The sequence below is a fragment of the Camelina sativa genome, chromosome 7 (assembly GCF_030686135.1).
Source record: "Camelina sativa cultivar CO46 ecotype springtype chromosome 7, ASM3068613v1".
In the NCBI taxonomy this organism is placed as follows: domain Eukaryota; kingdom Viridiplantae; phylum Streptophyta; class Magnoliopsida; order Brassicales; family Brassicaceae; genus Camelina; species Camelina sativa.
In genome coordinates, this window is record NC_141886.1 from 23,069,999 (window position 1) to 23,082,267 (window position 12,269).

At 34.3% G+C, this 12,269-nt stretch overlaps 2 protein-coding genes across 2 annotated transcripts; both read right to left on the bottom strand.

The window, feature by feature from the left end:
- Positions 1-764: 764 nt before the first annotated feature.
- LOC104701732 (MLP-like protein 34) lies at positions 765-3,831 on the bottom strand. The gene is given in 4 exon segments (XM_010417474.3): positions 765-1,238; positions 1,349-1,537; positions 2,850-3,155; positions 3,542-3,831. Coding segments are annotated over 4 exon segments (987 nt in total). The 5' UTR covers positions 3,756-3,831; the 3' UTR covers positions 765-960.
- Positions 3,832-5,317: 1,486 nt separating this feature from the next.
- On the bottom strand, positions 5,318-6,551 carry LOC104701735 (MLP-like protein 31). Its single transcript, XM_010417477.2, has 2 exons — positions 6,036-6,551; positions 5,318-5,720 (listed from the first exon to the last, which is right to left on the bottom strand). Exons 1-2 carry the CDS (start codon positions 6,247-6,249, stop codon positions 5,446-5,448), a joined length of 489 nt encoding a protein of 162 aa, XP_010415779.1. The 5' UTR covers positions 6,250-6,551; the 3' UTR covers positions 5,318-5,445.
- Between the last annotated feature and the right edge of the window lie 5,718 nt (positions 6,552-12,269).

A 12,269-nucleotide genomic window follows, 5' to 3' on the forward strand; every position in this document is an offset into this window, starting at 1 on the left:
GTCGGTTTGGGTTTATAAATGAGATGGTTAGGGTTTAGATTTTACAATTAGAACGAAATTATATATCGGTTTACGTTTTGAGTTTATAAAAAACGGTTTGAGTTTTTAATTTTATCAAAATATATACAAATTTTGTTTCTTTATTTAATAAGGAATTGAATGAATATATTTTTAAATTCATTGTTTAAAATAAGGAAAAATGAACAAAAGGTGAACCCAATAATTGTTCGTCTAGTAATTAGTATTTCTTTGTGTTTTCGCTAACTGGAAAAAGTATTGTCCTCTCAAAACAACTCTAACATAAACCATCAGATTACATGTGTTGGTCTTCAACTGTTGTTTCATTAAACATGCATTAAAACTCTAACATAACTCATTGTTTTTCCAAATAAGATAAAAAGATCAATCAATTAAAAAAGAAACTGCTTTCTTTCTACAAGTTTTTAGTCAAGTAGGTAGTATATAACATAAGTTATTTTAATCTTATACTCTGATTTTTTTTCTGTCTTTAATCTGTTTGATTTTAGTTACGTTCTTTTGGCCTTTTACGTTTAATTTGGCTATATATATGGACTTGTAACACTTTTTCCGATATTATGCATGTTTATTAGTGGTAATAACACGTTTTTGATACATTAACATGAAGCTCATAGAACTCGCCATTACAAGAGACTTATTAAACGAGGAAGCAAAGAATGCATGATTGTAACTTTCATGATACCGGAGGGACGAATCATGATTTTATCCACAATCATATATCATTGATCAAAAGCTTTTATTTTGAAAATAATATTAAACATACATACACATATTTTAGAGTATACCACTTTCATATATCACACATATTATCAAGGCTCCTTATTTATTGCATCATAGACTAAAACATGCATGCTTCATAGCAGACATATCTATATGTATGCACATAGCTAGGATGGACATCAGAATCTTAAAGAGTGCTATCTATTCCTCGTTCAGGAGATGTTCATCGATCTCTTTGGAGACATGGACACAAAACTCAAGGAAGGTCTCAGGGTGAGCCACTTTGTCGTCAATTTTCTCATACTCGACATGCCAGTGCACCACACTCCCACGTCCACCTTGCTTAGGGGTCACTTGGATAGTGATCACAAAGCTCTTATACTCCTTTAATAAATCTCCCTCTATCACCCTAAAAGTGATCAGGTTTTTCTCTGGCTCCACTGCCTCGATCCGCTCTTTCGCCACTTTTGCCTCCCCATCTGCACAAAATATAGTATAAATATATATATATATATATATATATATATATATATATGTCTGGTATGACTGAAATCTATGTAAAACAAATATGAATATAGCATTGACTTGCCATGAACATAATTCCAGAAGACAATAGAGCCGACTTTGCCCCAGTCGCCTTCGTGCAGCTCACAACGCTGAATTTTGCCTGGAGATGCTTTGGAGACATGGTGTGGTCTCCCGGCAAACATGTGATGGAACTGCCCAGCCGAAGCTCTGATGTCAACATCTATCTCAAGCTTCCCAACCAAACTAGACGCTTCTGTCTTCACTGGATTCATAGCTTCCCCGACCATTTTAGTAGCCATTTTTTCCTCTCTCGTTTATTTGTTTATCCCGAAAATTAAAAGGATTTTGAGAGATGATGAGTCCCGTTTGAGTTCTTTAAGTTTGACCTCTTTATGTAGAGGAGTGAGGGCGTAACGGTTGAAGAAGAAAACAAATATTTATTAATTGCTATTTTGTCTCACCTACTGAATTTTTGTAAAGGATAAGACTGAATTAGGTTTTGTTCATATAATTAAATTAAATGATCTAGAGATCACTCAAATTTGTTATTGCAGCCTTGGCATATAGTATTTCCGCTAAAAATTCCATAAATAAGTGTTTTCAAAAGAGAGAACATGTCGTTCGTTAAAGAAGGCACGTAAGTTCTTATGCAAATAAAACAAAATTCATTGACTATGTTATTGGATAAATATGAATATATAGTTTCTTTATTCAATGCGTTATTTACATCTAAAGTCATAAACTGGAAACAGTAAAAATTGCATGTGGTATGGGTGGAGAGAAATCACCGTGTTCACAAAAATTTGGATCATTCTCTCATTCGACAGATCAATATATTGATAAGCAACACACGGATCGACGATCTATTTCCTTCTCGAAAGTATTGCATCGTACCAGAAACACCCATAACTATAACCTCCTCGTATATCTACCTGAATAGTATGTTCTATAGTTAAGATTTTCCGAATCAAAAATTTTATTGCTAAAATTCCCCAAAATCGTAGTTTCTCCATGCATTTGGATTTATACGGTTAACTGTTTGCTTCACCGACTAACAAAAACACTAAACCAGATTAAACCTAGAATAAACCAAAAAGAAAGAATCGAATCGCCTCGCACTCTTTTTATAGATGTGGTTCTCTGGAACAGTTAATTCTCCTTGACCATCGTTCAATTAAAAAAAAAATCATGATTTGAAGCCTATTTATGCTCTAGTTTGGATGTAACTTATTCCAACTGGTTTGCTTAGATTAATTAGCTTGTTACTCTATTGTGGTTCCTTACCGCCTTTTGCAATGTATTTATTAGCTTATAAACTGGGCCTTTCTGAAAAAAAAAAAATGAAAGACAAGGCTTATTATCCAAACGTTCATATGACATATCACATGCATATATATAATATTTGAAAAACATTTACGAAAACAAACAAAACACATACAGATACATAAAGGCATTTAGACCATCACATACGTCGAACACAGAGATCATTTATTTATTGCAGTTTGAAAGAGAGAAATTAAACTGTGCATGCTTCAATCCCACGATACATATACGAACAGGACTATAGTCAGACCAGGAGTATTCTCTCCTCTATTCTTCGGACAAAAGATGTTCGTCGATCTCTTTGGAGACTTCAATACAGAACTGGAGGAGAGTTTCGGGATGAGCAACCTCCTCGTTTATCTTCTCGAACTCAAGGTGCCAGTGCACAATACTCCCTGGCCCTCCCTGCTTCGGGGTCACTTGGATCGTAAGCAAGAAGCTTTTGTACTCTTTCATCAAATCACCTTCTATAACCCTGAACGTGATCAGATTTTTCTCCGGCTCCACCGCCTCGATTCTCTCTTTCGCCACCTTGGCCTCCCCATCTACACCAATTATCTAATATTAATTATTTAGAAGGACGACTTTGAGTATTATTTGAATGTTAATTAGTACAACGCAACTTATTATAAGCAGATAGTACAACAACATATTATAAGGTAAGCATATATTATATAGTGGGCATATAAAAAAAAAAAATATTAAGGGATCGGTTCCTCTAAACGCTTTTTTTCCCGGGTATTATGTAATATAGGTTGCACTTGACTTGTCTATGAAGATTAGTTTTTTTTTTTTTTTTTTCCGTTTTAAATCCCAGAGGTATTAAAATAGAAAAGTAAGTGATAACAGTTTAGCGAGAGGCTAATAAGACAAACCAATTGGTTTCACTTTAGAATCCACTGATATAAAAGTGTGTATAAGGTTAACTTGCCATGTACGTAGTTCCAGTAGACAATAGAACCGACTTTGCCCCAGTCACCTTCGTGCAGATCACAGCCTTGAATGTTGCCTGGAGATGCTTTGGAGACATGGTGTGGTCTCCCTGCGAACATGTGATGGAACTGTCCAGCCGAAGCTTTGATCTCCACTTCTGTCTCAAGCGTCCCAACCAAACTAGAAGCTTCGGGTTTAGTCACCTCAGCCATTCTTTCTACCTTTGATCTGCTTATCTTTAGGGGGAAAATAGAGTTTGAGAGAGGAGTGAGTCGTCTATTGAGTTCCTCAGCCTCTATTTGTAGTGGAATGGTAGAGAAACTGTTGTAGAAATGGAGAATTTTATTCATTAGAATAATTTCTTGATTACTTGTGTTTCATGTGATCCCGATCCCATCATTATGAGTCAGCGGTATAATTGTTTGAATTGTTCATAAAATTATCAACTCATCAATCATACCTTTCACACGCTGCTTTCGGTTTCGCAGTTGCTAAGTCTCTGCTAATATATTATATGATTTGTTATTCACAGCAGGTAGTTGCTGACGACGTTATATTCTTAAACATTAATGATTAATGTTACCATATCATTTTTCAACGTTAAATGCAATTTTATGAAACGATTGGAACAATAGAAAAAAAAAAAAAGACATTAGAATGTATCTGACATATACAGTATGTATTATATTACTTAACTGATGTTTGAATTACAAAAGTCTGTATGTAGAAACTCTGTGATTAAGCTTGGAACATAAAAGTGAAATATGAATTAGAATTGTTGTGTGGCATTGGGAGCTTCAGCAAGCTTATCTGTAGGTTTGTTTTGTTGTCTTCCTATCCAGCGGAACTGCTCTTCATCCAATTATACTCCCCAATGTTTAAGACTTCTACTGTGATGACTTTGTGTAACTCTTGACAGTCACCCTCAAAGATTATTATTCGATATCTTTGCTCCAACTATGTTGCATTACTTGAATTAGTCTTTGATATTCACTTTCAAGAGCAGTTTGTACTCTAAATCATTGGCTTGGATGGCGCCCAAGTGAAAACCTTGTCATCTCCATTGATAAATGAAGCATCATAATTACACTTGATCCAATTCGCTTCCGGTCTTGGCAATTTCTCTGCTTGCAAAATATTAGTCATTATTTTCATCCAATGCCCTTAAAAATAATAATATTGACACAACATATTAAATAAACATGCGTTAATATCTAAACTAATGAATAAGTTAACAAATAAAACATAATTTAACAATCATTTTAAGTCAGTCTTCATTCTACTTTGTTTTTTGTTTTTTGGTTTTTCGAGAGTCTACTTTGATTATTACATATAATAATCACATTATTGGGTTGGTACGATGATAAGTCTTCTATCCGCATTATTAAGTTGACAAAATCTTTAGTTGATCCATTATTTTGTAATGACTTTGATTCCTTACATCTTTCTTTATTTCTTCATTATGTCTCCATTTATACAATGTGATACAGAAGGGTTCTTCAATAGATTAAGGCAGAAAGACAAATTATAAAACCCTTTTTTAGAAAAAAAAAAAAGAAGACAAGAATTATTATGCATGTAATCATATATCATATCACAGGCTTCACAGTTTAATTAATAATAAATCATACACATTTTTTTTTGACACCATAAATAATACACTTTTTTTTTTTTTTTCAAATAATACACAATATTTAGAGTAGAGCGCTTTCATTACATGACTGATACATACAATATGGAGTACAACTCATTATTTATTGCATACAAACACACACCAAAATATATATCTTACCCAAACTCGGTCACGGCTCATGATTTACTGCAGTTTGACGTACAGACTAGCTTTAAACAGACATGCTTAAGACGTACACACTTACGAAGCCACACAAGGAGCAATCCCCATTATTCGGTCGAGAGATATTCATCGATCCCTTTGGACATATCGACACAGAATTGGAGAAGAGTCTCAGGGTGAGCAACCTCCTCGCTAATTTTCTCATACTCAAGGTGCCAGTGTACTATACTTCCAGGCCCTCCATGTTTAGGAGTCCCCTGGATGGTTATCACAAAGCTTTTGTACTCTTTCATCAAATCACCTTCTATGACCCTGAACGTGATCAAGTTCTTCTCCGGCTCCAACGCCTCGATCCTCTCCTTCGCCACCTTTGCCACCCCATCTACATCAATTAATTAACACTTATTGATATTGGTTTGACTTTTGAGTTTAATAATCAAAACGAATATCAATCAAAAACATATCATATATCAAATAATGAGATTACAGTCGTGGATCTATATCCAGGATAAGTTTTACTTTTATGGTTTAAAATTCCCTATCTTTTTTGTTTAAAGTAATAATGTTTAGTGACAGTCCAAGATCAACTAGCTAGACATGTTGATTTTTTAACACTACATAAATACACGGATGCATACCTCGTAGAGGTCTTAATTAATCCACCAATTATTAAAAAATGTGTATAAAGTTGACTTACCATGAACGTAGTTCCAGATGACGACAGTGCCGACTTTGCCCCATTCGCCTTCATGCAGTTCACAGTTTTGAATGTGCCCCGGAGATGCTGTGGAGACATGGTGTGGTTTCTCGGCGAACATGTGATGGAACTTTCCAGCCGAAGCTTTGATCTCCACGTCTGTCTCAAGCTTCCCCACCAAACTAGAAACCTCGGTTTTCGTCACGGCAGCCATTCTTTGTACCTTCGATTTGCTTATCTTGATTTCTGGGTATAGGTTTTGAGAGAGGAGTGAGTTCCCTTATGAGTTCTTTAGCATCTATTTGTAGATGAATGGTTTGAGAAACTGATGAAGTTTTTTTTTTTTTTTTTTTTTTTTTTTTTTTTTTTTTTTAAGTTTTATTCATTAAACTAGTTTTCTATGATTATTATAGCATCTCCATTGGCCATTTATCTCACAGTTACTTTTATGAATGGGCCTAAAAACAAAATAAAAAATCCATTATTTGGTTCAGTAAGAAGAGAATCGTTTTTTCTGTTGTTTGTGAAAACAACAATTCTCAACAAATACCAACATGTATGACTTTTGAGTGGTTATTATTAATTATGATTAAAATAATATATATATTATTTTAAAGAAACGTAGAAAGCGGTGCTAGGCTCTTGTCGGTCACGAATCCATTATATATGACTCAGCATTGTTTTATTCATTAAACTAGTTTTCTAGAAGATTACATTTGCATTGTTTTTTTTTCTTTACTTTTTGAAACAATTATTTGCATTGTTCATAAAACGATCTATTCATACATGATTCACGACGCTACTTTTCATTAGTTGTTAATGTATATTTTAAACATTTATGTTAGAATTTCATCACTAAACCTGACTTTTACGAAACGATTAGAAAGAAAATGACACTAATGAATTTGTACTGGTCCATGCTAAATTTTGAAAAACTACGTTCAATCCGACTAGTTCCGGCTTTTCAGTAATCACTATAATCCCTAAATTAGTAAAAGAAAAGTACAATTTTCGCATAGCCCGAAAATGCTTCTGTCGAAATTTGACTGCAAACATTTCAGTAATGTTAAAGGTAACTTTTAAACTTTATGGGTCGAGTTTTAAATTTCAAATTACCCGGAAATTCTAAATTGGATATCGTAAAGAAACTATTGACGAACTTCAACTAACTGCTTCCCTCACAGAATAATTAATGGGCTATTATGGGCTGCAAAAAAAAGGCTCCAAAATAGAGAAGCTACATTAGATTAGTCTATATTATTATCAAATCAAACAATTAAAGACATTGATTACGGTATTCAATTGATTGATATCAATCCTCTATGACATTGATTACGGTATTCAAATAAAATTAATTTAACAGATATCAATCTTCAAAGACTATTCCAAAATCTTACAAAGCCGCATTTTGAGTAATGTACTATATTCCTAATTCAAGATCTGATTCATTTTTTATCCTTAACTGCACCAAGAAAATATATCATCATTGTTAAGAATATATTATCTAATTAACTACTTAAGATTTTTATCCCACATTCTACGAATATACCATAAATTATACTATCAAATCATATGTAATGGAGAATACGTGACGACTCCCTATAAATACGATGATACTAATCGAAGCTTCAATCACCATACCTTCTTTACTTTCTCCTTTCAAGCCTTCTTCAATGGCTGCCCCTCTCGTGCCTATCACAGATCTGCAGTCCATTAAACCATTCAGAACAAGCTGGAGAATTCAAGTGAAAATTATTCATTATTGGAAGCAATATAACGTCTATTCGAGAAAGACTATAGAAATGGTTTTATCAGATACCATAGAATAAGCTTATATTAGTAGTTTTTGTATGTATCATATTCGTTTTCATTAGCTTATATGTTTATATGTAAGTATATTTGTAGTTTTTTTTTTTTGCAAGAGTCCATTTACTATGTTCCTAAACCAATGTGTTTTTGTAGATGTCATTGTGAGGTAGTTAATTTCGGCAAAATGAAAACTCATGACAAGGAGGATAGAATTAAAAACAAAATCGAGTTTGTACTCAGGGATAAAAGGTACTAATGAGTTCGTGTTTATTCTATACATATAACAATTTGTAACTTTTTAACATTATGCTACTGAATTACTATATTTTCTTTCTTAAGAGATGAACGTTTAGCGTGTACAGTATGGAGGGTCGTTTGCTGAAAACATTCTCTTAGCTTGCGAAAACAACATGCAAAAGATGGTCATATGTTTGCCTTTTTTTTATAGGCAAACACAGCAATTTCCTAAGGTCAATTCTTTCAAAGGTATATATGTAAATTTTTTATTTGCAAAGTTATGTATTGTTTACTTATAAGCATGTGTTGCAAGAGGTTTATTACAAGAATGAAATGTTGTTAGATGAGTTTAAAAATTCAATACCGTTCATATATATCATTACTTAGTTTGCTATTTTTTATTTGTCGGGTTTTAAGTTAATCATGTATTGAAACAATCATAAATAAAATTTTATTAGATTTTTAAAATAATTGGCAAACTCAACTTATACCAATCTTTTTACGTACAAATTTTTCCAATCACCCTAAACTTGTAAAAATGGTGAAATCAAAATTGACAGAAAATATATAAGCATACCACTGTTTGAGAACGAAAATTATCCACTACTTTCAGAAACAAAATAACAATCTGAGAGCATGACAATCAATTCGAAAAATACCAAATGACAATTTGCAAAATTTAACTTAAAAACTGAAATAACTTACCAAAATACATGCAATTAGTTCCTAACTCTTTGAATTTGGTAAAGCCAAAGTGATTTTGTTGAATTATTAATTGCCGATATGTACATATAAACCCTTTGACAGCGGTAGCGTTTTCCCGATTTCGATTTTGTGGTAGGTTTTGCTTTCTTCAAAAAAGGAATAGAAAATCAGCATGTTTGGAAATAATTGATATGAAGACCTGTTCGATGTTGACATGAATCGAAGAACATAATTGAAGGGAAGTGATGAAGAATGGAAAATGTTGGTTTAGAGTTTGGGTTTCTCGATTTTGTGGAAGAGAGTTAAAAGAAAAATTGTTTAGTTTAATGTTAAATTGAATAATTTTACAAAAAGGCCTAACTTAGTCCATTAAGATTTTTTATAAGACAATACTAAAGAGTACACTAAACTAAATTGTGAATATTACATACAGCCCAATAACTTCAATAGAAAAAATCAGACAAAAATTTCTATAATAAACTTTAAAAGAAACTTTACAATAAACTAGGAACCATTTTGATAGTAAAGACTATGAATTATTACATGAAATGCTTTTTTTTTTTTACAACATGAAATGCTATTTAAATAAGTGTTTTCTAACCATGAAACCAAGAAAACGACAAAAAATCAATTTACTCATACAGATTTAAAGTATATATAATTCGTTTGGATCCTTAACAGAAATTCTTATAAAATTTTCAATTTTTAATTAAAAAATAACCATAATTTATAGATTTTCCGAAACATTTTTTGTGTGGATACATATATCCCGTGTATACAATTTTGCAACGTGTCAAAACATGTATGTAATTTTGCAACGGGTCAGAACATGTAGAAAAGTTAGCTGGAAACTCTTTTATTTTTATATTAAAAAAAATTTCAAAAATCCCAAACTTAATTACTTACACAATATTTTCAAAAATCTATTTTTATAAATTAATACAATTTTTTCTTTATTTTATTTTATCCAAATTCATGAAAATATTAAAATTCTATCTTTTATTTTATTTTATCAAAACTCAGTATATTATCATTCACTTTCTTGTTTCCTTCTATTATTTTATCCAATGTTCAAACTCATAACAAAAATATATATTTTACTGACCCTGAAATAAAAATATAACATGTATCAATCCGTTATGAATTTATGTTCTGTGAACATTCCTCCACGCTGTAGCGTGGGTCTGGTCCTAGTTAAGTGTATAACCGAACCAATAGTTTTACACTTATATATTTTCTACTACGTACGAACTTGATATTTAAAACTAAATAATTGAGAAAACCGAGAGCAGGTGAATACAATTTATATGTAGTGAAAATAAAAAATTATAAATACCATATAAGATTTTATAAATATCTTACAAAATTTATACATACTTCATAAATATTTAAGTCGAGTCTCCCAGTTTATAAATCCTATAAACCATTTCAAGTTTAACAGGGAGTTCTTTGAAAATAGAATTGTTGGACACTGAAGAATATTCTGCACAAGTATGAAGAGGCATCTGGTCAACAAATCAATCAAGCAAAGTCATCTATTACCTTCTCCTCTAAGACGAGTACTGAAGTCAAGATGGAAGCCAAAAGAATCCTAGGCATATCGAAAGAGGGAGGGCAAGGAAAGTACTTGGGACTACCGGAATTGTTTGGACGCAAGAAAAAAGACCTCTTCAGTGAAATTGTTGATAGGATTAAACAACGGGCCTTAAGCTGGTCTTCCCATTTCCTCTCATCTGCTGGTAAACTAACTCTCCTTAAGTCTGTCCTGGCAGCTATCCCATCATACACAATGTCCTGCTTCAAGCTCCCCAACTCTTTGTGCAAACATATCCAATCTGCACTTACTCGATTCTGGTGGGACTCTAACAATGGAAAAAAGAAAATGTGTTGGTTAGCGTGGAAAAAGTTGACAAAATCAATAAAAGATGGAGGGTTAGGGTTCAGGGACATCCAAACCTTCAATGATGCGCTACTGGCAAAAATCAGCTGGAGAATCTTGTCAAACCCACAGTGCTTGTTAGCAAGAGTTTTATTTGGGAAATATTGCAGAACCAACTCATTTACGAACTGTAAACCCCCATCATCGGCTTCTCACGGTTGGCAAAGTATATACATTGGCAGGGACTTACTCAAACCCCATCTGGGACGCCTGCTAGGGAGTGGAGCTTCCACGCCGATATGGAGAACACCATGGTTATCTCTCTCACGACCTCTTGCACCTTTTGGTCCACCTACGGAAGCCACCCAGAATCTCATTGTCTCAGACCTCCTATTACCAAACTCGACAATCTGGAACACAGACCGTATCCACCAGATCCTTCCCCTTTATGAGGAAGACATCCTTAAGTTAAGACCAAGTGGAATTCATGGTTCTGATGTATGGGGGTGGTTACCTTCAGTCGATGGCCTCTACTCCACCAAATCAGGTTATTATGAAGGATTATGCTCAAAGGATTATGATGGACCCGAGGTTTTGCCTGCAGCAGACTCTGATGAAAACCGAGAAAACCCACCTGTTTCTTTTGACTGGAGAACTAGCATCTGGGCTACTAACTGTTCCCCCAAGGTCAAACTCCTCCTGTGGAAAGCAGCGCAGAACTTCCTCCCGGTGGGTGTGAATCTCCTTCACAGACATATCAAAGAAGAGGCTAACTGCTCTCACTATGGTGACTCGGAATCTGTCTGTTACCTCTTCTTCCACTGGCCGTTTGTTTCCAAGATTTGGTCCTCTGCCCCCTAAAAGGTCCCATCAGACCAGAACTCATCCGCGACTTTAAATATGGCATCGCTCTAGGCTCTCGAATGATGAACCTCCCACCGTCGGGACTTGGTCATGGCCCTCTCTTCCCGTTCTTTGGTCCATTTGGTCAGCCCGAAATCGCCTAATCTTTCGTAAGGAACAGATTCAGGCAGAGGAGATCCTCCTGTTAGCAATTACCAGAGCTAAAGAATGGCAACAGGCACAAGTACAGGAAATATGAGCCAAGAGGCCAAACCTGCTCAACCCGCAACCACCTCTGCCCCCTTCACAACACTTTGTCACACGGATGCGGCTTGGACGACGAATAAAACTGTAGGTTTCGGCTGGATCTTCAAAGATCGACCCGGAACAACACTGCGCTATGGAACCTCATCCTCCGATCATGTTGATTCCCCCTTGATGGTCGAAGCAATAGCAACTCTCACAGCAGTTAGAGTTGCAATTGAATCGGGATTTACCCATCTCCATTTCGCTTCAGACTCGCAGACGCTGGTCAAAGCCCTTAATTCGAAGATCCGATCCAAGGAACTTTACGTGATTCTCCTTGATATCCTGAACCTTTCGACTTTTTTTATCAGATGTTCTTTCAATTTTACTCCAAGAGACAGAAATGTTGAGGCTGATAAACTGGCAAAAAAGACTCTTTTACTTTGTAATGAACCCCGTTTAATTTAACGAAGGTAGTTGGTTGTTCAAAAAAAAAAAAGACAATTGAATGGAGT

Coding starts and splice junctions, on each gene's coding strand:
- LOC104701735 (XM_010417477.2), bottom strand. CDS start 6,249: ATGGCTGCCGTGACGAAAACCGAGGTTTCTAGTTTGGTGGGGAAGCTT. Junction 5,721..6,035: donor CATCTGGAACTACGTTCATG/GTAAGTCAACTT, acceptor TAATTGATGTAG/ATGGGGTGGCAAAGGTGGCG.